This window comes from Nerophis lumbriciformis, linkage group LG26, assembly GCF_033978685.3.
Source record: "Nerophis lumbriciformis linkage group LG26, RoL_Nlum_v2.1, whole genome shotgun sequence".
NCBI lineage: Eukaryota > Metazoa > Chordata > Actinopteri > Syngnathiformes > Syngnathidae > Nerophis > Nerophis lumbriciformis.
This window is the reverse complement of record NC_084573.2, coordinates 5,308,910-5,335,747: the sequence shown is the minus strand read 5'-3', so window position 1 is coordinate 5,335,747 and position 26,838 is coordinate 5,308,910. Positions and strand designations below refer to the sequence as shown.

Sequence of the window (26,838 nt, the reverse complement as noted above, 5' to 3'; positions counted from 1 at the left end):
TGGGGGCCCTGCTTTGGAAATAATGTGTACCCCTTTCAGAGATCACATTTAGTTCCACTTCAAACATTCACATGTTGCACAATGAGATGAGATGGTATAACGTGAACAGTTCTGGAACTTTCTAACTCGTTGGAAGCGCGATGTATGAGCAGACGCCGTTTGGGTATAACAAAATGGTGTCTGCCAATGTAGTTTACAATGTCACTACGTCAGTAGTTGTCAAACTTTTATCACCAAGTACCACCTCAGAAAATACTTGGATCTCCAAGTACCACCATCATGAACATCATTAAAATACAATAGCATAGTAGGCCTTAATTATTCATTAAAAACAAGGAAGACACGTTATGTAACAAGTATATTTAATATTTTTAGTTACTGTAACATTACACACAGTTTGAACAGTAACACTGTGTTTGCATGTAGGAAAATAAAACACTGTATTTAAATAATGAAATAATATTTGGCGTACTACTAGGTCAGGGGTCGGCAACCCGCGTCTCCAGAGCCGCATGCGGCTCTTTGATCACTCTGATGCGGCTCAGCTGCATACTTGCCGACCTCCCGATTTTCCCGGGAGACTTCCGGATTTCAGTGCCTCTCCCCGGGGCAAATATTCTCCGAATTTCACCTTAACAATAATAATAAGGGCGTGCCGTGATGGTACAGCATTTAGCGCCCTCTACAAGCTGTACAAACAGCGTGCCGGCCCAGCCACACGTTGAATGAGGCTTCTGCTTGCACACGTACGTAACAGCAAGGCATACTTGGTCAACAGCCATACAGGTTACACTGACGGCGGCCGTATAAAACAACTTTAACACTCTTACTAATAATGCGCCACACTGTGAACCAAAACCAAACAAGGACGGCGTGGCGCAGTGGAAGAGTGGCCGTGCGCGACCCGAGAGTCCCTGGTTCAATCCCCACCTAGTACCAACCTCGTCATGTCCGTTGTGTCCTGAGCAAGACACTTCACCCTTGCTCCTGATGGGTGCTTGTTAGCGCCTTGCATGGCAGCTCCCTCCATCAGTGTGTGAATGGGTAAATGTGGAAGTAGTGTCAAAGCGCTTTGAGTACCTTGAAGGTAGAAAAGCGCTATACAAGTACAACCCATTTATCATTTAAGAATGACAAACACATTTCGGGAGAAATGTGTTTGTTTAATGTGTTTTTTTAAGACAACATAAACACAACAGAACAAATACCCAGAATCCCATGCAGCCTTAACTCTTCCGGGCTACTTTATACACCCCCCTCCCCCCGCTACCACCAAACCCTGCCCCCTCAACCCTGCTCACCCACACATCAACCCCCTCCATGCATCGGTTGAGGTGGGCAGGGTTTGGTGGTAGGGGGTGGCGGGTGTATAATGTAGCCCGGAAGAGTTAGAGCTGCATGGGATTCTGGGTATTTGTTCTGTTGTGTTTATGTTAAGTTAAAGTTAAAGTACCAGCGAAATTTGTCCTCTGCATTTGACCCATCCCCTTGTTCACCCCCTGGGAGGTGAGGGGAGCAGTGGGCAGCAGCGGTGCCGCGCCCAGGAATCATTTTTGGTGATTTAACCCCCAATTCCAACCCTTGATGCTGGGTGCCAAGCAGGGAGGTAATGGGTCCCATTTTTAGTAATAGTGTTAAGGTTGTTTTATACGGCCACCGTCAGTGTGACCTGTATGGCTGTTGACCAAGTATGCCTTGCTGTTACGTACGTGTGCAAGCAGAACGTGTGGCTGGGCCGGCACGCTGTTTGTACAGCTTGTAGAGGGCGCTAAATGCTGTACCATCACATCACGTCCTTATTATTGTTGTTAGGGTGAAAATCAGCAGACGTTTGAGAGAATAGTTGCCCTGAAATTTGTAGTCTCCATGAAAAATCGTGAGGGTTGGCAAGTATGACACTGTCAAGCGCCATTCATATAAAACTCGCGGGACGCACTAACATTACATTTTTATATTAAGGTGCGGGCCGCGTGTCTGGTTTATACATAGCACAAAGCAAAAACAAACTTTGTATGCAGTGTTATTTCATTTTAAACTTCAAAAGAGTTTTGTGACTCCCATTGTTTTCTTTCATTTGTGAAACTGGTCAAAATGGCTCTTTGAGTGGTAAAGGTTGCCGACCCCTGCCCTAAAGGGACATGGGTACAAAAATGTTTTAGATATGTATCTGGTGCGCACCAGTTAGTTTCTAGGATGCAACTTCCTCAGTTGACCTCTGACCTGGTCCACAGAGATGACTAATGTCTGCGTAGAGGTGGAGGAGGAGTAGGAGAGTGCAGCCATGGCTGGGGGGGAGGTGTGTTGAGGGGAGAAGAAGAGGGTGTGGCTGCGATGAGGAGTGGGGGGTGAACCGGTTGAAGAAGTTATTCATCTCATCGGCCCTCTCTATTGTCCCCCCTACTGCTCTGGTCTTTGTCTTGTGGCCTGTGATGGTTTTCACACCTTCCCAGACCTCCCTCATGTTGTTCTGCTCCAGCTTCTTCCTGTAGCTGTCCTTAGCCTTCCTCACGCGTCCTTTCACCTCCCGCTGTGCTGCTCTCATTGCCTCCCTGTCTCCACTCCTGAAGGCAGCTTTAAAGGGGAACATTATCACCAGACCTATGTAAGCGTCAATATATACCTTGATGTTGCAGAAAAAAAGACCATATATTTTTTTAACCGATTTCCGAACTCTAAATGGGTGACTTTTGGCGAATTAAACGCCTTTCTATTATTCGCTCTCGGAGCAATGACGTCACAACGTCAGCAATCCGCCATTTTCTCACTTTCATTGGTGTGTTGTCGGAGGGTGTAACAACACGAACAGGGACGGATTCAAGTTGCACCAGTGGCCCAAAGATGCCAAAGTGGCAAGAAATTGGACGTTTGTTCCGCACACTTTACCGACGAAAGCTATGCTACGACAGAGATGGCAAGAATGTGTGGATATCCTGCGACACTCAAAGCAGATGCATTTCCAACGATAAAGTCAAAGAAATCTGCCGCCAGACCCCCATTGAATCTGCCGGAGTGTGTGAGCAATTCAGGGACAAAGGACCTCGGTAGCACGGCAAGCAATGGCGGCAGTTTGTTCCCGCAGACGAGCGAGCTAAACCCCCTGGATGTCTTGGCTCACACCGTCCCTTATGCCACCGAAGATGATCAAGAGAAGAATATCGACCCTAGCTTCCCTGGCCTGCTGACATCAACTCCAAAACTGGACAGATCAGCTTTCAGGAAAAGAGAGTGGATGAGGGTATGTCTACAGAATATATTAATTGATGAAAACTTTATTCATTACTCATAGTTTTACGTAAATTATTATACATAAACTGTGTTTACCAATAATTTAGCTTAAAAACATTTATTTTTTTCAATCATTCGAGTACATTCGGGTAGTCTTGTGTAATGCAGTATTTTGTGTCTATTTAGGTATGGTTAACCTGAGTGCTGAAATCGTGGAAAAATATATGTTCTTAGCGCGCCTGAAATGGGCTGTCTGCACTCTCAAAGTGCATGTTGTTGCCAAATGTATTTCATATGCTGTAAACCTAGTTCATAGTTGTTAGTTTCCTTTAATGCCAAACAAACACATACCAATCGTTGGTTAGAAGGCGATCGCCGAATTCGTCCTCGCTTTCTCCCGTGTCGCTGGCTGTCGTGTCGTTTTCGTCGCTTTCGCTTGCATACGGTTCAAACCGATATGGCTCAATAGCTTCAGTTTCTTCTTCAATTTGGTTTTCGCTACCTGCCTCCACACTACAACCATCCGTTTCAATACATGCGTAATCTGTTGAATCGCTTAAGCCGCTGAAATCCGAGTCTGAATCCGAGCTAATGTCGCTATAGCTTGCTGTTCTTTCCGCCATGTTTGTTTGTGTTGGCATCACTATGTGACGTCACAGGAAAATGGACAGGTGTATATAACGATGGTTAAAATCAGGCACTTTGAAGCTTTTTTTAGGGATATTGCGTGATGGGTAAAATTTTGAAAAAAACTTCGAAAAATAAAATAAGCCGCTGGGAACTGATTTTTAATGGTTTTAACCCTTCTGAAATTGTGATAATGTTCCCCTTTAACCTCCTGTGTTACCCAGGGTTTGTTATTAGGGTAGCACCGAACAGTCTTAGCAGGGCAGGTCACGTCTACGCTGAAGTTGAGGTCATCCGTAAGACAGTGAGTCAGACCATCAATGTCCTCACCATGTGGAAACTGTGTACCATTTGTCTGTCACAGAATGACATCACACTAAGACATTCAGTGGCAGTTTTCCAGTGTTTATCAGTGATTTTTCTTTAGAATTTTGGTACAGTAAAAACCTTTTAAATAAAGTGTTTGCTAGTGAAATTTCCTGAAATTTGTAGCTATATTCTTGCTATCGTTTACATTTTCGGAGTGTATAATATTGTTTTTTAGAGAAATGCTTTGACATTTTGTTATTATTGTTAATATTATCTGGAATCAATTTTTGGCAGCAGCAAAAAGGCCATTTGAGTAGTTTTTAGCTCTAAAAGGGGTAATTCAACAAGTAAACAGTACAGTAGGTACTTGATTTATATACATGCATATATATATATTAGGGCTGCAACAACTAATCGATTAAATCGATTGAAATCGATTATAAAGATAGGTGGCGATTAATTTAGTCATCGATTCGTTGGATCAGTACTATGCGCATGCGCACAGGTTATGTTTTTTTTGGTTTTTTTAACCTTTATTTATAAACTGCAACATTTACAATCAGCTGAGAAACAATAATCCAAATAATAGGGGTGTAACGGTACGTGTATTTGTATCGAACCGTTTCGGTACCGGGGTTTTGTTTCGGTGCGGAGGTGTACCGAACGAGTTTCCACACGGACATATTAAGTAACGTACTGCACGTTGTGTAAACAATACTCAAAATGCCGGACATTTGAGGCATTTATGAAACTCCGCTCTGACAGCCCCGCAAAAGAGGACATGTCCGGGGAAAAGATGAGGTATGGTCAGTCTACCCTAGCCTGTTAGCTGCTAGCATGCTAGCAAAAGAGGACTAGCAGCGATCTGTTTCACCAGACGTGAAATCGATCGTACGTCCTCTTTTCACCGGACATGTTCTCTTTTGCGGGGCTGTCCGGGCGGAGTTTCTTAAATGCCTCAAATGTCCGGCATTTTGAGTTAGGGTTGCGTGTATTTTCAATGTACGTTCAGGGTTAAGAAGGGGTTAAAAACAAAACAACAGCAGCATTGGTGAGGGAGGGGCAGAGACAGAGAGAGAGAGAGAGAGTTGTGATAAATGCGCATGTGTCGCCAAGCTCTGCTTTTTATCGATACATTTATGAGATTAAATGTTTTATTATCTATAGCAGGGGTGTCAAAAGTGTGCATTTTTGTTACATTTTCCTTGTTTTATTTGGCAAGTTGAAAGAACATGGCGCCAGTATGCTGTTTTTTTTTAAATAAAATACTGGAAAGGATAGAAATGTAGGTTGTCTGTTTTATCCGATTATTAATCGATTAATCGAAGTAATAATCAACAGATTAATCGATTATCAAATTAATCGTTAGTTGCAGCCTTAATATAATGTAATGTATTGTGGCCAAACAGCTCCATTTTTGTTTCATCTGACATCACATGGACAAAGATAAGACCTTCTGGAGGAAAGTTCTGTGGTCAGATGAAATAAAAAATGGAGCTGTTTGGCCACAATACCCAGCAATATGTTTGGAGGAGAAAAGGTGAGGCTTTTAATCCCAGGAACACCAAACCTACCGTCAAGCATGGTGGTGGTAGTATTATGCTCTGGGCCTGTTTTGCTGCCAATGGAACTGCTGCTTTAAATGGGACAATGAAAAAGGAGGATTACCTCCAAATTCTTCAGGACAAGCTAAAATCATCAGCCCGGAGGTTAGGTCTTGGGCGCAGTTGGGTGTTCCAACAGTATATATATATATATATATATATATATATATATATATATACTGTATATTTATGTATATATGTTCAGTTTAACAGTCCAGTTGTGATTGATTGAATGCCCTGAGAATTATACTGGACATTCTTTTGTAATTGCCACAAAATAACGTGTAGTATTTTGTTAATTTCTTGCCAAAAATATCTTTATTTTATAGATTATTTTCAAAGCAGAATATTGTCCTTAGGGCCCTCTGGCACCTCATGGGGGACCCGTAAAATCTGTGCCTCTTAAGACCTCACTGTTGGGTTTGTACGCTCATGTTACTTCTCAACTAGTCAAAGTTGATGCTAATCGACCTGTTTCTTCTCCTTTTTACTGAATGTGAAAGCAAAAGTGAGTCCACAAATAACCAAATCGTAAAGCAGAATCGAAAATGAAATCTGAATTGGTAAAATCGTATCTATTTCGATCCCAGCATGTGTTTGTCTTCTTGTGTCCTGCAGACGTCTGTGAAAAATATCGTCCACCTGAGCAGCAGGAGGGGTCCTCCAGTATGGAGCAGAAGAGGTCACAGCACCTCCACGTGAAAGAAGAGGAGCCACAGCCCCCTTACTTTAAAGATGAAGAAAAACAGCGCCTGTCCCCCCACTTCATAGAGGAAGACAACAGACACCTCATCAGTGTGAAGAGTGAAGATGATGAGGTCAAAGGTGAGCGTGAACAGAAGTGGAGCTTCAGGATGCGGACGGAGGAGCCACAGCCTTCCCACATTAAGAAAGAAGAGGAATACCCACTGATCCCCCATTTTAAAAAGGAAGCAGAGGACCCACTGACACCCCATTTTAAAGAGGATGCGGTGGATCCACTGACCCCTCATTTTAAAGAGGAAGAGGAGGACCCACTGACCCCTCACATTAAAGAGGAAGAGGAGGAACACAGCATCAGTCAGCAGGGAGAGCATCTTGAAGGACTGGAGGAGGTTGATGTCACCAAGATGCCAGTGACTGGTGTCCCTGTGAAGAGTGAAGGTGATGAGGTCAAAGGTGAGAGTGAGGAGAAGAGAGAGGCGGAGCCTCCAAGCAGCAGCTCAACTCAACACATGACAACAGAAGCTGATGGAGACCACTGTGGAGGATCACAAGCAGACAAGCTCTTAGCTCCACTATCAGATAGTGAGGACACAACGTCACACTCTCCTGACACTGATGATGAAGACTCTAAAGATGATAAGACATGTCACACTGACAACACACACTTCACATGTTCTCACTGCGACAAAACCTTTAATTACCGTAGCAATATGAAAGTACACATGAGAGCACACACTGGAGAAAAACCTTTTTCATGTTCAACCTGCGGGAAAGATTTTAATCAAATGGGCCATTTGAATACACACATGAGAACACACACTGGAGAAAAAACGTTTTTCTGCTCAGAATGTGGTAAAGGTTTTGTGTTAAATCAAGTTTTAAAAGAACACATGAGAACACACACTGGAGAAAAAACTTTTTCATGTTCAGTCTGTGGTAAAGATTTTACTCATCGTCAAAGTTTGAAAAGCCACATGAGAACACACACTGGAGAAAAACCTTTTATATGTTCAGTATGTTGTAAAAGTTTTATAAAAAGTCAGCATTTGGAAGTACACATAAGAACACACACTGGAGAGAAACCTTTTAGTTGTTCAGTATGTAGTAAAAGTTTTATACAAAGACAGCAATTGAAGGCACACACGAGAACACACTCTGGTGAAAAACCATACACCTGTTCAAGCTGCATCAAAAGCTTTCGTCACCTAAACACTCTTAAAGTACACATGAGAACACACACAGGAGAGAAAGTGTTGAGTTGCAGTGTGTGTGGTGAAAGATTCTCCTATAAGTACCAGTGTAAGAAACACAAGTGTGCTGGTGAGAACAGCAGCAGCAAATGAAGATGCAGGATTTGAAATAAACTTTCTAACATCAGCACATATAACATGTGTGACATCATTGTTGTGTGTGTAACACAATCTTGTTAATATGATTCTAACATTTATAGATTAGACACTTCAGGTTAGTGCTTTTATTTCAGTCAAGTACATGAGTTAATATACACATTTGTGTACTTTAAAATGAACAGAAATAATTTGAAGAGGTGAGAATAAACAGTACATAAAATATGTTACATACAATACACATTTTGTGTAGATATTCATAATTCACTTTTATACTTATTCATAATAGTGTTTCATATATGGTTTTTTTTAAATAATGAAGGGTTACATATTTTTAATTTTTAATTGTAGATGATTTCATTGATGAACTCCTTTATATGATATACATATTTGTTTTACATGTGTTCATACCTTTGCTTTTGAGTACACATAAATCCCTCTTAGTTCATATTTACTGGTTCACATCTGAAACATCTTCTGGACCACTTCTGGAAGCATATTATTATTTACTTTATACATCATTTGAGCAGTTGTCTTTTATACAAGATCATTTACTTTTAATTGTGTGACTTTATGAATCATTTGTTGGGTCTCTATAATCCATTTTATTAGTAGCCTTTATTACTCTCTTGTGTAATTTGTGTGTTTGTTTTATATGTATGTCCCCAGACCTTTATGCAATAAACAATGTATGCTTCAACTAAAGTTGGGTACAATAAATTTGTGGGTATGTATTTTATTTTATTTAGTATTGCGCACTACATTTTTTTTAGGTTTTCTCTATGATTTATATGTAGTGTGTCAGGTTCAAACACCGATGACATCTACCAATCAGCATACTTGCCAACCTTGAGACCTCCGATTTCGGGAGGTGGGGGGCGGTGGGCGTGGTCAGGGGTGAAACGGGGCGTGGCTGGGGGCGTGGTTAAGAGGGGAGGAGTATATTGACAGTTAAAATTCACCAAGTCAAGTATTTCATACATAAACATATATATATATATATATATATATATATATATATATATATATATATATATATATATATATATATATATATATATATATATATTTATCCTGAAAATATGCAAACAAAACTGTGTTTAGATAATTGATACTTCAAACTTGCATAAATATAACATGAATATAACATAACTTGGCTTCTGAGAGCTTCAAAATGTAATGAATAAAATGCAAAAGTTGTTGATAAACAAGCAATTATTTTAATAATTAAATATGGTCATTTTAAATGAATTATGATCATTTAAAATTAATTATTTCAAATATGTTTATTTTAATGTGTAATTCTATGGCTGGATGTAATGAGTCAGAAAAAATACAAATAAAAATACAATTAATTTTGACGTTTTTAGCAAAATATAGTAAAAATGTATTTGGTTTTTTATTTTTTTAATTAGTAAATATATTTATTTTTAGGTAAGATAAACATAATAATACAATTTATCTCTAGTCTGGATGATTTAGTTCTTGTCACCCTGTTGTCTTCCCGTCTGAAAAAAGGCTGTCCTCACTCAGGTCCGCATGGAGCTGGAGGGGGCGTGGCCTCCAGCTCCGGCTGAAAATCGGGAGATTTTCGGGAGAATATTTGTCCCGGGAGGTTTTCGGGAGAGGCGCTGAATTTCGGGAGTCTCCCGGAAAATTCGGGAGGGTTGGCAAGTATGTGTGCCAATCAGACAAGAAGCAAGGAAACATGCAGAAACAGAGTTCAATTTAGCTCGAGGAGACACGTGTTTTGGGCTGTACTCTAGTTACAGATCCAAACTACGTTCTAAAAAAAAAGCCCACGTGCCTCCTCTATTTATTAGGAAATGGCCCTATTCCATCAGGTGACTGAGGGAAGGGGGGTAATCTCGACAACTCCAGTAAGACACAATATATGGTTGTACAAAAATGCAAATATGTTGACACTTGGTGCAATCGTCCAGTCTCTGCTTTGTCTGGTCTTGGAACAAAATGTTCGGCCTTGGCAGCCAGCAGGCCGAGTCTGGACACAACACCGATAAAGAAGCTAGCAATCTTTCGGATTGCTACCTCTGCACAAATACAAAAATACCATTTCAGCACAAATTGACAATACTTTATAGTATGGCCCTTAAGCATAAAGTTATGATGATAATATTGTCATGACTTGATCCTGGGTGTTTGCTTTTCCGGGATGCAACGGAAAATTGGCTCGGGCGAGACGGGAATGTAAGTACATCATTTATTTTATAATTACTAAAACAAAAAGAAGTAAACAAAAGGCGCGCACAATGGCGGAGAACAAACTATGAAACCAAAAAGACTATAAACATGGAACAAAAACTTACTTTGGCATGGGACATGAAGCAGGATCTAAGAGGATGAAGAGTGTGTAGAGCATAATTGTGGGATGTCGTCAGAACGACAAACTGAAAACAATGAACTTAAATACTGTAGACATGATTAACGAAAACAGGTGCGTGACTCAAAACGTGAAACAGGTGCGTGACGTGACAGGTGAAAACTAATAGTTGCTATGGTGACAAAACAAAAGTGCACAAAAAGTCCAAAAACAAAACCGAACATGACCAAAACAAAAACATGATCACACAGACATGACAAATATATACATAATTATTCTAAAATTTGTCCAGCTTACTTCATCATCTATATTAACTCCTAAACATGTGATTACCTTTATTCCTTTCATTTCAGTATTATCCATCATAATGTGTGTTTTACATTTTTACAATCTCCAAATATGATATATTTAGTTTTATTGAAGTTTAGTGGCAGTTTATTGATGTGCAGCCATCTTTTTATGGTCAAGTTCTCTCTGGATAAAATAAGATGAGAGTTAAATCAAGCGGTAATGAAGGTGAAGAATGGAAGATTATTATATACATAATTATATATAGTTACACTCAGTAGTGACAATTAAAGACACTTTCATCCTGTTCATTTGAGCAATGAAAAAGAGTAAAGTGTAATATTCTAAACAATAGAAGAATATTATTCCAACATTGTGAAGCTGAGCTATGGTAAAAAACATATTCAGCTTTAAAGGCTTTATGAGAGTGATGTAATGATCAGAATCAGAAATACTTTATTAATCCCCGAGGGGAAATTAAAATGTTCAGCACTGTTATAAACATGTGAATATTCAATGTAATAATATATGATATTAATACCATAATAAAGTGGTACATTTGGGGATGTGTAATATTGTTTGTATGAACATCCTGAATGTTTTTATGCTATAATTGTTTTAATTAGTAGAGAGTGAAAAAAATGAGGCAGTAATGATAATAATGATTTGTTTTAAGCCTGTTTATGAATAATTAAAGATGATTAAAATACCAAAATGGAGCTTACATCCTCAGTGAGCTGAACTCCAGCAGTAAAGATGAGATAAATAATGTGGAAAGGTCAGAAGTCAAATGTTTCTTCAGGTAATACATGGAGCCTCTGCTGCCACCCAGCGGCCGTTGGAAAGAATGCATACATTTTGTTTTTGACCTCCTTAAAGCTGCTTTTTACTTCCTGTCCTGTTTGTGTCCAAGTCTGTAGTGTGGGCCATAGGACAGAAGGAGGACATTCTGTTAATAGCCTGTGGAGGGCAGCAATACACCTAAGATCTTCTACTAGTCTGCTAGAAATAGAAAGAAGAAGAAGAAGGAGGAAAAAGCAAGATAGCGTTTGATGGAGAAAGTCTAAACGTGGGCATTATACATACTTGCCAACCCTCCCGAATTTTCCGGGAGACTCCCGAAATTCAGCACCTCTCCCGAAAACCTCCCGGGACAAATATTCCCCCGAAAATCTCCCGATTTTCAGCCGGAGCTGGAGACCACGCCCCCTCCAGCTCCATGCGGACCTGAGTGAGGACAGCCTTGACAGGAGGACAACAGGGTGACAAGAAACAAATCATCCAGACTAGAGATAAATTGTATTATTATGTTTATCTTACCTAAAAATAAATATATTTGTTAATTAAAAAAAAAAAAAAACTAAATTAATTTTTACTATATTTTGCTAAAAACATCAAAATTAATTTTATTTGTATTTGTATTTTTTCTGACTCCTTATTACATCCAGCCATAGAATTATACATTAAAATAAACATATTTGAAATAATGAATTATAAATTATCATAATAATTCATTTAAAATGACCATATTTAATTATTAAAATAATTGCTTGTTTATCAACAACTTTAGCATTTTATTCATTACATTTTGAAGCTCTCAGAAGCCAAGTTATGTTATATTCCTTAATATTTATTTATGCAAGTTTGAAGTATCAATTATCTAAACACAGTTTTGTTTGCATATTTTCAGGATATATATATATATATATATATATATATATATATATATATATATATATATATATATATATATATATATATATATATATGAAATACTTGACTTGGTAAATTCTAGTTGTCAATATACTCCTCCCCTCTTAACCACGCCCCCAACCACGCCCTGCCCCACCCCCGACCACGCCCCCACCCCCCACCTCCCTAAATCGGAGGTCTCAATGTTGGCAAGTATGGCATTATAGTTCTGTATTTTTAATCAGTGCATACATGTGCACATATATGTCCTTTAATAGAGTAAACATCGTCAATAATTGTTTGTATCCGAATACACTTTGTATTTATTTATTACCGCCATTCTTAAATATGTTGTATGTAAGAATGTGGGTGTTGTTGAGAAGATGATGCAGGTGTTCTGTCGAATTTAGCTACCTGTAAACATGTGTTACTTATTCTAGTCCATTTGTGGAATAAATTGTTTTCCTAAATTATAGTCTCCTCACTTTAACCAGACAGTCATTAGGACAAAAGACCCTGGGAGGACTTTGCCCTTTAAAAGGGAAACATATTCACTGTGGCAGGACAGTATCAAGATGAATTCATCACATTTGTATCATCATTTTATTATCATTGTACAGCCCTTACCTTTGGGCTGATACTGAGGGCGACTGTGTTGACCACTTTGACGCGTGCAAATGATTGAATGTCCAGTACTGTAGAAATGTGTTTGGATATGACAATCCCTTTATTCCAAGCTATCATAACTAAATCAAATGTAGGTTATAGAACATTATGTATGCTGACCTTGAATGGCACTAGTGATGGGTCCGGCAACACCGGTGCATCGGCGCATGCGTCCAGCTCATAGAGCAAAACCCTGTGTCGGTGCGCGTACCGCTTTTAGAAAGTCACGTGACCGATCATGAGCTGTTTGGGTCACGTGACCGATACGCCAACTGTGTCGCACTGACGCCTGCGCGCCAAACTGTGTTTTTACAAGGAAGCGCATCCGTCAACGAGATGCTGCTGCCAACAGAATCGTCGCACTTCTGTCGTTGGTCATTTCTAATTTATCGTCGTCAGAGATCATGGAGCAGCCTCAGGCCATACTTGCCAACCCTCCCGGACTTTCCGGGAGACTCCCGAAATTCAGCGCCTCTCCCGAAAACCTCCCGGGACAAATTTTCTCCCGAAAAACTCCCGAAATTCAGGCGGACCTGAGTGACGTGTTGACAACACACAACAACAGTGTCTACCGTAAAGCAGTTGGTCTGCCGTAAACAGCAATGTTGTGACACTTTTAAACAGGACAATACTGCCATCTACTGCACATGCATGTGTGACCCACCCATAATGTGTCACATTTTTGTGTTGATTTATTTATTTTATTTTGTGGTTTGAATTCGTTTTTGGAGCTGTCATTACACATTTATCAGTATTCACATTGGTCAGTAGGGGGCAGTAGGGCGTTTCTTCCCAATTGAATGCTATCGCCTGCAGACCGGAAGTGTCTTGTCATTCTGATGAGCGCGACCAGTCTGTGAACAATTGAAACGTCCTGTGTGCTTTTTCCTCCTGTATAACAGGTTAGTTTTGGTGAATCAACTCACTGAATAATATCCATGTGATCTTTATAAGTTTAAGTACACATTCTGATGGTGGAGCCTAACTCTAAAGTGTTTGTGAGTTGTAGTTTGTAAATGAACACTGAAATTCAAGTATTTATTTTATATATATATATATATATATATATATATATATATATATATATGAAATACTTGACTTGGTGAATTCTAGCTGTCAATATACTCCTCCCCTCTTAACCACGCCCTTAACCACGCCCCGCCCCACCCCCGACCACGCCCCCACCCCCACCTCCCGAAATCGGAGGTTTCAAGGTTGGCAAGTATGTTTCATCCTCTTCTCTCAAAGTTTCCACTTGATCTATTAGAATTCAAAATCTCTTCAAAAATGATTCTTAGTTTACTATTCATATTTTCTGCAGGTTAAATGTCACATTTGTACGACAGAATTGTCGTACATTAACAAATCCACCTCCTCAATGCTGTCAGCCGGAGAAATAATAACTAAGAAAAGAAATCGTCTAAAATTTAATACGTTGGAAAAACAGTTTTTTTTAAAAAAAAATGTGTAAAAAAAAAACAACAAAAAAAACATTCCCAGTCCACAAGCATCCTCATTCACAACACGTTATCTTAGATTTCCATGTTATGATACATGTTCACATTATTTATTGACTGTATCTAAAAAAGATAAAAATCTATTTTTATTTAAATGAAAATATGAAATAATTAGGGATGTCCGATAATGTTTTTTTGCCAATATTCCGATATTGCCCAACTCTTTAATTACCGATGCCGATATCAACCGATATATGTCATGTCTGTGTGATCATGTTTTGTTTCATTCATGTTCGGTTTTGTTTTTGGACCTTTTGTTTTGTTTTGTCACCATAGCAACCCATTAGTCTTCACCTGTCACGTCACGCACCTGTTTCACGTTTTGAGTCACGCACCTGTTTTCGTTAATCATGTCTGTAGTATTTAAGTTCATTGTTTTCAGTTTGTCTTTCTGGCGAAACCCCGCATTTATACTCTCCACACACTTATGACCCTTGCTGCGCTTTTTCATGCCGTTTTTGTATATGCCAAGTAAGTTTTGTTTATTATTGCCACAGTTAGTGTTTGTTGTTGTTCATAGTTTTTGCCTTTGTGCAAGTGTTTGGTTTCATAGTTTGTTCTCCGCCATTGTGCGCGCCTTTTGTTTACTTTCTTGTTTTGTATTTAAAGTCTTTAAATAAAAAATGTACTCACATTCCCGTCTCGCCCGAGCCAACTTTCCGTTGCATCTCGGAAAAGCTAACACCCAAGACCAAGTCATGACAATATATACAGTCGTGAAATTAACACATTATGCCTAATATGGACAACCAGGTATGGTGAAGATGAGGTACTTCTTAAAAAATTTAATAAAATAAAATAAGTTAAATAAATTAAAAACATTTTCTTGAATAAAAAAGAATTAAACAATATAAAAACAGTCACATAGAAACTAGTAATTTATGAAAATGAGTAAAATGAAGTGTTAAAGGTTAGTACTATTAGTGGAGCAGCAGCACGCACAATCATGTGTGCTTACGGACTGTATCCCTTGCAGACTGTATTGATATATATTGATATATAATGTAGGAACCACAATATTAATAACAGAAAGAAACAACCCTTTTGTGGGAATGAGTGTAAATGGGGGAGGGAGGTTTTTTGGGTTGGTGCACTAATTGTAAGTGTATCTTGTGTTTTTTATGTTGATTTACAAAACAAAACAAAAACAACAAAAAAAACAATACCAATAATAAAAAAAACAATACGGATAATTTCCGATATTACATTTTAATGCATTTATCTCTAGAAATAATCCTAAATAAAATACAATGACTTAGTTTATATTATTGTATATACTAGGTCATAAAATCAGTGTCAGTTGAGTCGGTCCATAGGTTGCCTGTAGGGATTTTTAATGTCCAGCAGATGTCAGTATTTAGTGACACAGTATCGACACAGTATCAATACAGTTATGCAATGTGTCGAAACGCTTCATGACGCCTCATCAACCCATCACTACTGACCACACACGGCCCGCACGGCACGACACGACACGGTCGAAAACGGTTTGTCCTCCATGCAATCGCCCCCCCGAGTGTTCCCAGCTGAACCCAATTAAAAAGAGGACACCATGGCAACCGCACCATAGCAACGGTCCCATCCCTGTCAACACTTCCTGGTTCTCAACAGGAAGTGGGCGGAGCAATCTGCCGAAAGGGAAATTCAGCATGAACTGAGGCCAGCAATCAATCAGAGAAAACAAAATAAAAACAATATAAACAAACAAGGAAATTTGTCTCCAACACTGCGGCCCCCTATTGAGAAGGGCAGGATGAATTGAATGTTACATTTAACGCCTTGTAGAGTGCCTCGTCTCCATTTCTCAAAGCACTATTTCTCTCCTTCAACAGGATTTTGACCTCTCTGGTCATCCAGGGTTTCTGGTTAGGGTACACCCGGATACACCTGTCCACTGTGACTGTGTCTACCATACTTGCCAACCCTCCCGGATTTTCCGGGAGACTCCCGAAATTCAGCGCCTCTCCCGAAGACCTCCCGGGACAAATTTTCTCCCGAAAATCTCCCGAAATTCAGGCGGAGCTGGAGGCCACGCCCCCTCCAGCTCCATGCGGACCTGAGTGACGTGTTGACAGCCTGTTCACACGTCCGCTTTCCCACAATATAAACAGCTAATGATGGAGGGCGAGTTCTTGGTTTCTTATGTGGGTTTATTGTTAGGCAGTTTCATTAACGTCCTCCCAGCGCGGTAACAACACACAACAACAGCAGTCAAGTTTTCGTCTACCGTAAAGCAGTTGGTCTGCCGTAAACAGCAATGTTGTGACACTTTTAAACAGGACAATACTGCCATCTACTGTACATGCATATGTGACCCACCCATAATGTGTCACATTTTTGTGTTGATTTATTTATTTTATTTTGTGGTTTGAACTCGTTTTTGGAGCTGTCATTACACATTTATCAGTATTCACATTGGTCAGTAGGGGGCAGTAGGGCGTTTCTTCCCAATTGAATGCGATCACCTGCAGACCGGAAGTGTCTTGTCATTCTGATGAGCGCGACCTGTCTGTGAACAATTGAAACGTCCTGTGTGCTTTTTCCTCCTGTATAACAGGTTAGTTTTGGTGAATCAACTCACTGAATAATATCCATGTGATCTTTATAAGTTTAAGTACACATTCTGATGGTGGAGCCTAACTCTAAAGTGTTTGTGAGTTGTAGTTTGTATTTGTGAATGAATCCAGTGCACAGCTGCAGTAATCAATACAAAAAGGCGACGTGAGTGCGCAATGTTTATATAGGAACTTCTGATCCTAATTCAGACTCCCAAATTAGAGCTCCCGTTTTCTTATTGATTTTATAATGTATATTTGTATAATGTGTGTCTTCTGAAATAGTGACAGAGAATAGAACAAGGATGGACAATTCAACCCTTAACTCAACAATGAGTAGATGAGTGTTATGTGTGTGTCTATGTGTAAATAAATGAACACTGAAATTCAAGTATTTATTTTATTTATATATTCAAGTATTTATTTTATTTATATATCTGGCCACGTTTGAACAGTCCTTGTTGTGGGGGGAGCTTTTTTTCCTGAGGGGGGTGTATGCTGGTGTCATGAGCAGGGACATGTGATCTGAGAAGGCAAGGTGTGGTAATTGTATAGCCCTGCTTTATGTTGGAGTAGACTTTATCCAGGGTGTTTACACCTCTGGTGGCACATTGTACGTGCTGAGATTGTGTTACACACACAACAATGATGTCACACATGTTATATGTGCTGATGTTGTTAGAAAGTCAAAGTTAACAAAGTTTTGACAGTTTATTTCAAATCCTGCATCTTCATTTGCTGCTGCTGTTCTCACCAGCACACTTGTGTTTCTTACACTGGTACTTATAGGAGAATCTTTCACCACACACACTGCAACTCAACACTTTCTCTCCTGTGTGTGTTCTCATGTGTACTGTAAGAGTGTTTAGGTGACGAAAGCTTTTGTTGCAGCTTGAACAGGAGTATGGTTTTTCACCAGAGTGCGTTCTCATGTGTGATTTTAATTGCTGTCTTTCTATATAACGTTTACCACATACTGAACATATAAAAGGTTTTTCACCAGTGTGTGTTCTCATGTGTACTTTTAAACTTTGATTAATTACAAACCTTTTACCACATTCTGAGTGTTAGAATAATCATGTCTATACAAACCCCGTTTCCATATGAGTTGGGAAATTGTGTTAGATGTAAATATAAACGATTTGCAAATCATTTTCAACCCATATTCAGTTGAATATGCTACAAAGACAACATATTTGATGTTCAAACTCATAAACTTTTTTTTGTGTGTAAATAATCATTAACTTTAGAATTTGATGCCAGCAACACGTGACAAAGAAGTTGGGAAAGGTGGCAATAAATACTGATAAAGTTGAGGAATGCTCATCAAACACTTATTTGGAACATCCCACAGGTGTGCAGGCTAATTGGGAACAGGTGGGTGCCATGATTGGGTATAAAAACAGCTTCCCAAAAAATGCTCAGTCTTTCAAGGATGGGGCGAGGTACACCCCTTTGTCCACAACTGCGTGAGCAAATAGTCAAACAGTTTAAGAACAACGTTTCTCAAAGTGCAATTGCAAGAAATTTAGGGATTTCAACATCTACGGTCCATAATATCATCAAAAGGTTCAGAGAATCTGGAGAAATCACTCCACGTAAGCGGCATGGCCCGAAACCAACATTGAATGACCGTGACCTTCGATCCCTCAGACGGCACTGTATCAAAAGCCGACATCAATCTCTAAAGGATATCACCACATGGGCTCAGGAACTCTTCAGAAAACCACTGTCACTAAATACAGTTGGTCGCTACATCTGTAAGTGCAAGTTAAAGCTCTACTATGCAAAGCAAAAGCCGTTTATCAACAACACCCAGAAACGCCGCCGGCTTCTCTGGGCCCGAGATCATCTAAGATGGACTCATGCAAAGTGGAAAAGTGTTCTGTGGTCTGACGAGTCCACATTTCAAATTGTTTTTGGAAATATTCGACATCGTGTCATCCGGACCAAAGGGGAAAAGAACCATCCAGACTGTTATTGACGCAAAGTGTAAAAGCCAGCATGTGTGATGGTATGGGGGTGTATTAGTGCCCAAGACATGGGTAACTTACACATCTGTGAAGGCACCATTAATGCTGAAAGGTACATACAGCTTTTGGAACAACATATGTTGCCATCCAAGCAACGTTACCATGGACGCCCCTGCTTATTTCAGCAAGACAATGCCAAGTCACGTGTTACATCAACGTGGCTTCATAGTAAAAGAGTGCGGGTACTAGACTGGCCTGCCTGTAGTCCAGACCTGTCTCCCATTGAAAATGTGTGGCGCATTATGAAGCCTAAAATAGCACAACGGAGACCCCCGGACTGTTGAACAACTTAAGCTGTACATCAAGCAAGAATGGGAAAGAATTCCACCTGAGAAGCTTCAAAAATGTGTCTCCTTTCCCAACTACTTTGGCACGTGTTGCAGCCATGAAATTCTAAGTTAGTTATTATTTGCAAAAAAAAAAATAAAGTTTATGAGTTTGAACATCAAATATGTTGTCTTTGTAGTGCATTCAATTGAATATGGGTTGAAAAGGATTTGCAAATCATTGTATTCCGTTTATATTGACATCTAACACAATTTCCCAACTCATATGGAAACGGGGTTTGTATATTATCACACAACTTTAGAATGCTTAAAGTCTTTGATTGTTTGAGACTTTTATTAGTAGGTTGCACAGTACAGCACATATTCCGTACAATTGACCACCAAATGGTAACACCCAAATAAGTTGTTCAACTTGTTTAAGTCGGGGTCTGTTGCTTTAGTTATTAGCTATTGTGCTCAAGTTAGACTTTTGTATCTGTACAAGGACAAAACTCCTTGTCTGAAGGGTGGCCTCATCCGCAAATGTTATCTTTGTTTTAACCCGCTAACAGCCAAGGACTTCAAGGACCTCAACGAAGATAAGACGACAGTACGCAGATGAAGCAGAGACTTCAAGGACCTCAACGAATATAAGATGACAACACGCAGACGAAGCGGAGAGAAGGCGAAATCACAAGGCCCCCAGCACATTCGGTCACGTATTGTGCGTACTGGACCTGCTTTGCATAATATATGTGACCACTCCTTTTAGAGACAGTCTTAGTGATGTTGACTGTGGAACTCCTGAATAAATAGAGGGACGCGGGAGCTGAAACTTAGAGCGTAGGGCGAGACTGTGACTAAGTGTGTGGCTCCATGCGTTCTCCTCATGAGCTAAATTGAAATCTGTCTCTGCATGATTCCTTGCTTCTTGTCTGATTAATAAATGTCATCAGTGTTTGAACCAGGAAAAAGGATTTCCTCCAGGGTGTAATCTCATGTGCATTTTCAAATGTTGCCTAAGAGTAAAATCTTTACCGCAGATTGAACATGAAAAAGGTTTTTCTCCAGTGTGTATTCTCATGTGTGCTTTGAAATGCTGCTTTTGAGTAAAATCTTTACCGCAGATTGAACATGAAAAAGGTTTTTCTCCAGTGTGTGTTCTCATGTGTACTTTTAAATTATAATTTGTTCCAAAACTTTTACCACATTCTGAGCAGGAAAAAGGTTTTTCTCCAGTGTGTGTTCTCATGTGTATTTTCAAAGGATCCTTATGATTAAAATCTTTACCGCAGATTGAACATGAAAAAGGTTTTTCTCCAGTGTGTGTTCTCATGTGTATTTTCAAAGGATCCCTTTGATTAAAACCTTTACCGCAGAGTGAACATGAAAAAGGTTTTTCTCCAGTGTGTGTTTTCATGTGTATTTTCAATTCGTGCTTATAAGTAAAATCTTTACTGCAGATTGAACATGAAAAAGGTTTTTCTCCAGTGTGTGTTCTCATGTGTCTTTTCAATTTACTAGGATATTTAAAAGTTTTGCCGCAGTGAGAACATGTGAAGTGTGTGTTGTCAGTGTGACATGTCTTATCATCTTTAGAGTCTTCATCATCAGTGTCAGGAGAGTGTGACGTTGTGTCCTCACTATCTGATAGTGGAGCTAAGAGCTTGTCTGCTTGTGATCCTCCACAGTGGTCTCCATCAGCTTCTGTTGTCATGTGTTGAGTTGAGCTGCTGCTTGGAGGCTCCGCCTCTCTCTTCTCCTCACTCTCACCTTTGACCTCATCACCTTCACTCTTCACAGGGACACCAGTCACTGGCATCTTGGTGACATCAACCTCCTCCAGTCCTTCAAGATGCTCTCCCTGCTGACTGATGCTGTGTTCCTCCTCTTCCTCTTTAATGAGAGGGGTCAGTGGGTCCTCCTCTTCCTCCTTAATGTGAGGACTCAGTGGATCCACGGCTTCCTTTTTAAAATGGGGTGTCAGTGGGTCCTTCTCTTCCTCTTTAAAATGGGGTGTCAGTGGGTCCTCCTCTTCCTTTTTAAAATGGGGGATCAGTGGGTCCTCCTCTTCCTCTTTGATGTGAGTGTTCAGTGGGTCATCCTCTTCCTCTTTAAAATGGGGGATCAGTGGGTGTTCCTCTTCCTTTTTAATGTGGGAGGGCTGTGGCTCCATCCTGAAGCTCCACTTCTGTTGCTCAGGGTGAAGATGTTCTTCCCAGACGTCTGCAAGACAAACACACCATCTCTGCTCAGTCACACAATGCATTCAGTACTTTTACATGCACTTAGGAAAAACAAGTTATCGTATGAACTGTCTTGAAATCTCAGTGACGCACAAACACGCTGCTCTTTACAACATTATTCACATGAAAATAAAAACCAATCAGAACGACAGGACTTTTTACTATGGATGGACAATATGTTTTAAAATTGATTTTGCGATATATTATTTCATATAGAATTACTAATAGAACCATTTTAAAACAGGCTACACAGGCTCCTAATTTATTTGCTGAAATATCGAGTAAAATATATTACATAATTTCCAGTATTATTTTCTCAAATAAAGTAACCTGATAATAACAGTAAATAAACAAGTACATTAATAATGTTTTTTTCGACAAAATAATACAATCAGAAATGACACAAAAGCTAATTCTAGATTACAAATCATGCCTCTCACTTATGTAGTAGAAGGTTGTGGACATAAACCAAGAACTTCTATGGGGGCGGTATAGCTCGGTTGGTAGAGCGGCCGTGCCATCAACTTGAGGGTTGCAGGTTCGATCCCCGCTTCTGCTATCCTAGTCACTGCCGTTGTGTCCTTGGGCAAGACACTTTACCCACCTGCTCCCAGTGCCACCCACACTGGTTTAAATGTAACTTAGATATTGGGTTTTCACTATGTAAAGCGCTTTGAGTCACTTGAGAAAAAGCGCTATATAAATTGTCTTGCTGAAATAAGCAGGGGCGTCCATGGTAACGTTGCTTGGATGGCAACATATGTTGCTCCAAAACCTGCATGTACCTTTCAGCATTAATGGCACCTTCACAGATGTGTAAGTTACCCATGTCTTGGGCACTAATACACCCCCATACCATCACACATGCTGGCTTTTACACTTTGCGCCTATAACAATCCGGATGGTTCTTTTCCTCTTTGGTCCGGAGGACACGACGTCCACAGTTTCCAAAAATAATTTGAAATGTGGACTCGTCAGACCACAAAACACTTTTCCACTTTGTATCAGTCCATCTTAGATGAGCTCAGGCCCAGCGAAGCCGACGGCGTTTCTGGGTGTTGTTGATAAACGGTTTTCACCTTGCATTGGAGAGTTTTAATTTGCACTTACAGATGTAGCGACCAACTGTAGTTACTGACAGTGGGTTTCTGAAGTGTTCCTGAGCCCATGTGGTGATATCCTTTACACACTGATGTCGCTTGTTGATGCAGTACAGCCTGAGGGATCGAAGGTCACGGGCTTAGCTGCTTACGTGCAGTGATTTCTCCAGATTCTCTGAACTCTTTGATGATATTACGGACCGTAGATGGTGAAATCCCTAAATTCCTTGCAATAGCTGGTTGAGAAAGGTTTTTCTTAAACTGTTCAACAATTTGCTCACGCATTTGTTGACAAAGTGGTGACCCTCGCCCCATCCTTGTTTGTGAATGACTGAGCATTTCATGGAATCTACTTTTATACCCAATCATGGCACCCACCTGTTCCCAATTAGCCTGCTCAGCTGTGGGATGTTCCAAATAAGTGTTTGATGAGCATTCCTCAACTTTATCAGTATTTATTGCCACCTTTCCCAACTTCTTTGTCACGTGTTGCTGGCATCAAATTCTAAAGTTAATGATTATTTGCAACAAAAAAAAAAGTTTATCAGTTTGAACATCAAATATGTTGTCTTTGTAGCATATTCAACTGAATATGGGTTGAAAATGATTTGCAAATCATTGTATTCCGTTTATATTTACATCTAACACAATTTCCCAACTCATATGGAAACGGGGTTTGCACTTACAGTGTGTATTTAAAATGTTGAAGAAGGTTTTAGGATGTTATTTAGAGCACTTTATAGGCAGAATAGAGCGGCTACCAATGACTCAATTGTTAGCTAACTTTTGCTAAGGTTTATTTTCTATTGAGGATGCATTAACCATCGACCTGCTCAGTGGCCTTGTGGTTAGAGTGTCTGCCCTGAGACTGGAAAGTCGGGAGTTCAAACCCCGGCCGAGTCATACCAAACACTATAAACATGGGACCCATTGCCTCCTTGCTTGGCACTCAGCATCAAGGGTTGGGGGTTAAATCACCAAATGATTCCCGAGCGTGGCCACTGAGGAGCTTTTTAACTACCTCAGCCCCAGAAATAGGAGAGCCCACCACAGATTCCCCAGGCACTGCTTCCTCATAGGAAGATGTGTTGGTGGGATTGAGGAGGTCTTCTAAGTATTCCCTCCACCGATCCACAACATCCGCAGTCGAGGTCAGCAGCACACCATCCTCACCATACACGGTGTGGACAGTGCACTGCTTCCCCTTCCTGAGGCGGCGGATAGTGGACCAGAATCGCTTCAAAGCCGTCTAGAATTAGTTTTCCATGGCTTCCCCAATTGCCTCCCATGTCCGAGTTTTTGCCTCCGCGACCGCTGAAGCCGCACTTCGCTTGGCCTGTCGGTACCTGTCCGCTGCCTCTGGAGTCCTATGAGCCAAAAGAACCCGATAGGACTCTTTATTCAGCTTGACGGCATCCCTCACTGCTGGTGTACACCAGCGGGTTCTAGGATGCTGAGTGCCAAGCAGGGAAGTAATGGGTCCCATTTTTATAGTCTTTGGTATTTCTGGGGCTGAGGTTGCCGAGGTAGTTAAAAAGCTCCTCGGTGGCAAGGCCCCGGGGGTGGATGAGATCCGCCCGGAGTTCCTTAAGGCTCTGGATGTTGTAGGGCTGTCTTGGTTGACAAGACTCTGCAACATCGCGTGGACATCGGGGGCGGTACCTCTGGATTGGCAGACCGGGGTGGTGGTTCCTCTCTTTAAGAAGGGGAACCGGAGGGTGTGTTCCAACTATCGTGGGATCACACTCCTCAGCCTTCCCGGTAAGGTCTATTCGGGTGTACTGGAGAGGAGGCTACGCCGGATAGTCGAACCTCGGATTCAGGAGGAACAGTGTGGTTTTCGTCCTGGTCGTGGAACTGTGGACCAGCTCTATACTCTCGGCAGGGTCCTTGAGGGTGCATGGGAGTTTGCCCAACCAGTCTACATGTGCTTTGTGGACTTGGAGAAGGCATTCGACCGTGTACCCCGGGAAGTCCTGTGGGGAGTGCTCAGAGAGTATGGGGTAACGGACTGTCTTATTGTGGCGGTCCGCTCCCTGTATGATCAGTGCCAGAGCTTGGTCCGCATTGCCGGCAGTAAGTCGGACCCGTTTCCAGTGAGGGTTGGACTCCGCCAAGGCTGCCCTTTGTCACCGATTCTGTTCATAACCTTTATGGACAGAATTTCTAGGCGCAGTCAGGGCGTTGAGGGGATCTGGTGTGGTGGCTGCAGGATTAGGTCTCTGCTTTTTGCAGATGATGTGGTCCTGATGGCTTCATCTAGCCAGGATCTTCAGCTCTCACTGGATCGGTTCGCAGCCGAGTGTGAAGCGAATGGGATGGGAATCAGCACCTCCAAGTCATGGTTCTCGCCCGGAAAATGGTGGAGTGCCATCTCCGGGTTGGAGAGGAGATCTTGCCCCAAGTGGAGGAATTCAAGTACCTCGGAGTCTTGTTCACGAACGAGGGAAGAGTGGATGGTGAGATCGACAGGCGGATCGGTGTGGCGTCTTCAGTAATGCGGACGCTGTATCGATCCGTTGTGGTGAAGAAGGAGCTGAGCCGGAAAGCAAAGCTCTCAATTTACCGGTCGATCTACGTTCCCATCCTCACCTATGGTCATGAGCTTTGGGTCATGACCGAAAGGACAAGATCACGGGTACAAGCGGCCGAAATGAGTTTCCTCCGCCGGGTGGCGGGGATCTCCCTTAGAGATAGGGTGAGAAGCTCTGTCATCCGGGAGGAGTTCAAAGTAAAGCCGCTGCTCCTCCACATCGAGAGGAGCCAGATGAGGTGGTTCGGGCATCTGGTCAGGATGCCACCCGATCGCCTCCCTAGGGACGTGTTTAGGGCACGTCCGACCGGTAGGAGGCCACGGAGAAGACCCAGGACACGTTGGGAAGACTATGTCTCCCGACTGGCCTGGGAACGCCTCGGGATCCCCCGGGAAGAGCTGGACGAAGTGGCTGGGGAGAGGGAAGTCTGGGCTTCCCTGCTTAGGCTGTTGCCCCCGCGACCCGACCTCGGATAAGCGGAAGAAGATGGATGGATGGATGGATATATATATATATATATATATATATACATACATACACCGCCTTCCACTCGATTGTAGCTGAGATAGGCTCCAGTACCCCCGCCACTCCGAAAGGGATAAGCGGTAGAAAATGGATGGATGGATATACGTATATACATATACACATGCATATATACTGTCACGATCAAAAGTTTACGTACACTTGTAAAGAACATCATGTCATGGCTGTCTTGAGTTTCCAATCATTTCTACAACTCCTATTTTTTTGTGATGTAGTGATTGGAGCACATACTTGTTGGTCACTAAAAACATTCATGAAGTTTGCTTCTTTTATGAATTTATTATGGGTCTACTGAAAATGTGAGAAAATGTGCTGGGTCAAAAGTATACATACAGCAATGTTAATATTTGCTTACATGTCCCTTGGCAAGTTTACCTGCAATAAGGCGCTTTTGGTAGCCATCCACAAGCTTCTGCTTGAATTTTTGACCACTCCTCTTGACAAAATTGGTGCGGTTCAGCTAAATTTGTTCGTTTTCTGACATAGACTTGTTTCTTCAGCATTGTCCACACGACTTTGGGAAGGCCATTCATGCAGCAGGTGATGTGTCGTGAACGTTGTCACAACTTGTTTAGAAAGTTGTTGTTTTTTACTGGGATGTTCACTTCTCCTTTATTTAACTGCAAACTGTATCAGTGTTCAATTAACATCAATACTAGCTCAAATGTTTTGTCATCTCATTGAATTGAACGCTGGCTGTGAAGATTGTGTATTCGATGTGAGAGGTGTCACTAGTCTTTATTTTTGTTGGCCAAACTGTTGCACTGAACTACAAGGAGGCGTTGTTGGAGAAGAACAAAGCTTGTTTATTAGACTTCATCTTCATTAGCCAAACTGCTTTGAGTTTTATATTAATATCAAAAAGTAAACGCCATGATTTAATTGTGTTTTTTTCATGTCACAAAGGTGTTATATGTTTGACATGACATATTATGCCATGAAATATATATTCCTGGGTCTTCCTCGTGGCCTCCTACCGGTTAAACGTGCTCTAAACACCTCCCTCGGGAGGCGTTCAGGTGGCATCTTGACCAGATGCCCGAACCACCTCATCTGGCTCCTCTCGATGTGGAGGAGCAGCGGCTTTACTCTGAACTCCTCCCGGATGGCAGAGCTTCTCACCCTATCTCTAAGGGAGAGCCCCGCCACCCGGCGGAGGAAACTCATTTGGGCCGCTTGTACCCGTGATCTTGTCCTTTTGGTCATAACCCAAAGCTCATGACCATCGGTGAAGATGGGAA

At 41.1% G+C, this 26,838-nt stretch overlaps 4 protein-coding genes across 4 annotated transcripts in view; 3 read left to right on the top strand and 1 right to left on the bottom strand.

Annotated features, from left to right (window-relative positions):
* Positions 1-26,838, bottom strand: part of LOC133624010 (uncharacterized) — a 93,406-nt gene that overhangs the window by 25,798 nt on the left and 40,770 nt on the right. Inside the window, exon 2 of the mRNA XM_072916188.1 lies at positions 19,861-20,678. Within this exon, the coding sequence (XP_072772289.1) occupies positions 20,127-20,678 (552 nt within the window). The 3' untranslated portion in view covers positions 19,861-20,126. Of the gene's footprint in view, positions 20,679-26,838 lie in introns of the transcript that reaches the window.
* LOC140679856 (uncharacterized) overlaps positions 1-26,838 on the top strand; it is a 127,027-nt gene that overhangs the window by 69,903 nt on the left and 30,286 nt on the right. The gene's annotated exons all lie outside the window — the stretch shown is intronic.
* Positions 1-26,838, top strand: part of LOC140676656 (uncharacterized) — a 310,270-nt gene that overhangs the window by 263,891 nt on the left and 19,541 nt on the right. The gene's annotated exons all lie outside the window — the stretch shown is intronic.
* On the top strand, positions 6,490-8,398 carry LOC133624028 (uncharacterized). The gene is made up of 2 exons (XM_072916229.1): positions 6,490-7,142; positions 7,200-8,398. Exons 1-2 carry the CDS (start codon positions 6,620-6,622, stop codon positions 7,811-7,813), a joined length of 1,137 nt encoding a protein of 378 aa, XP_072772330.1. The 5' UTR covers positions 6,490-6,619; the 3' UTR covers positions 7,814-8,398.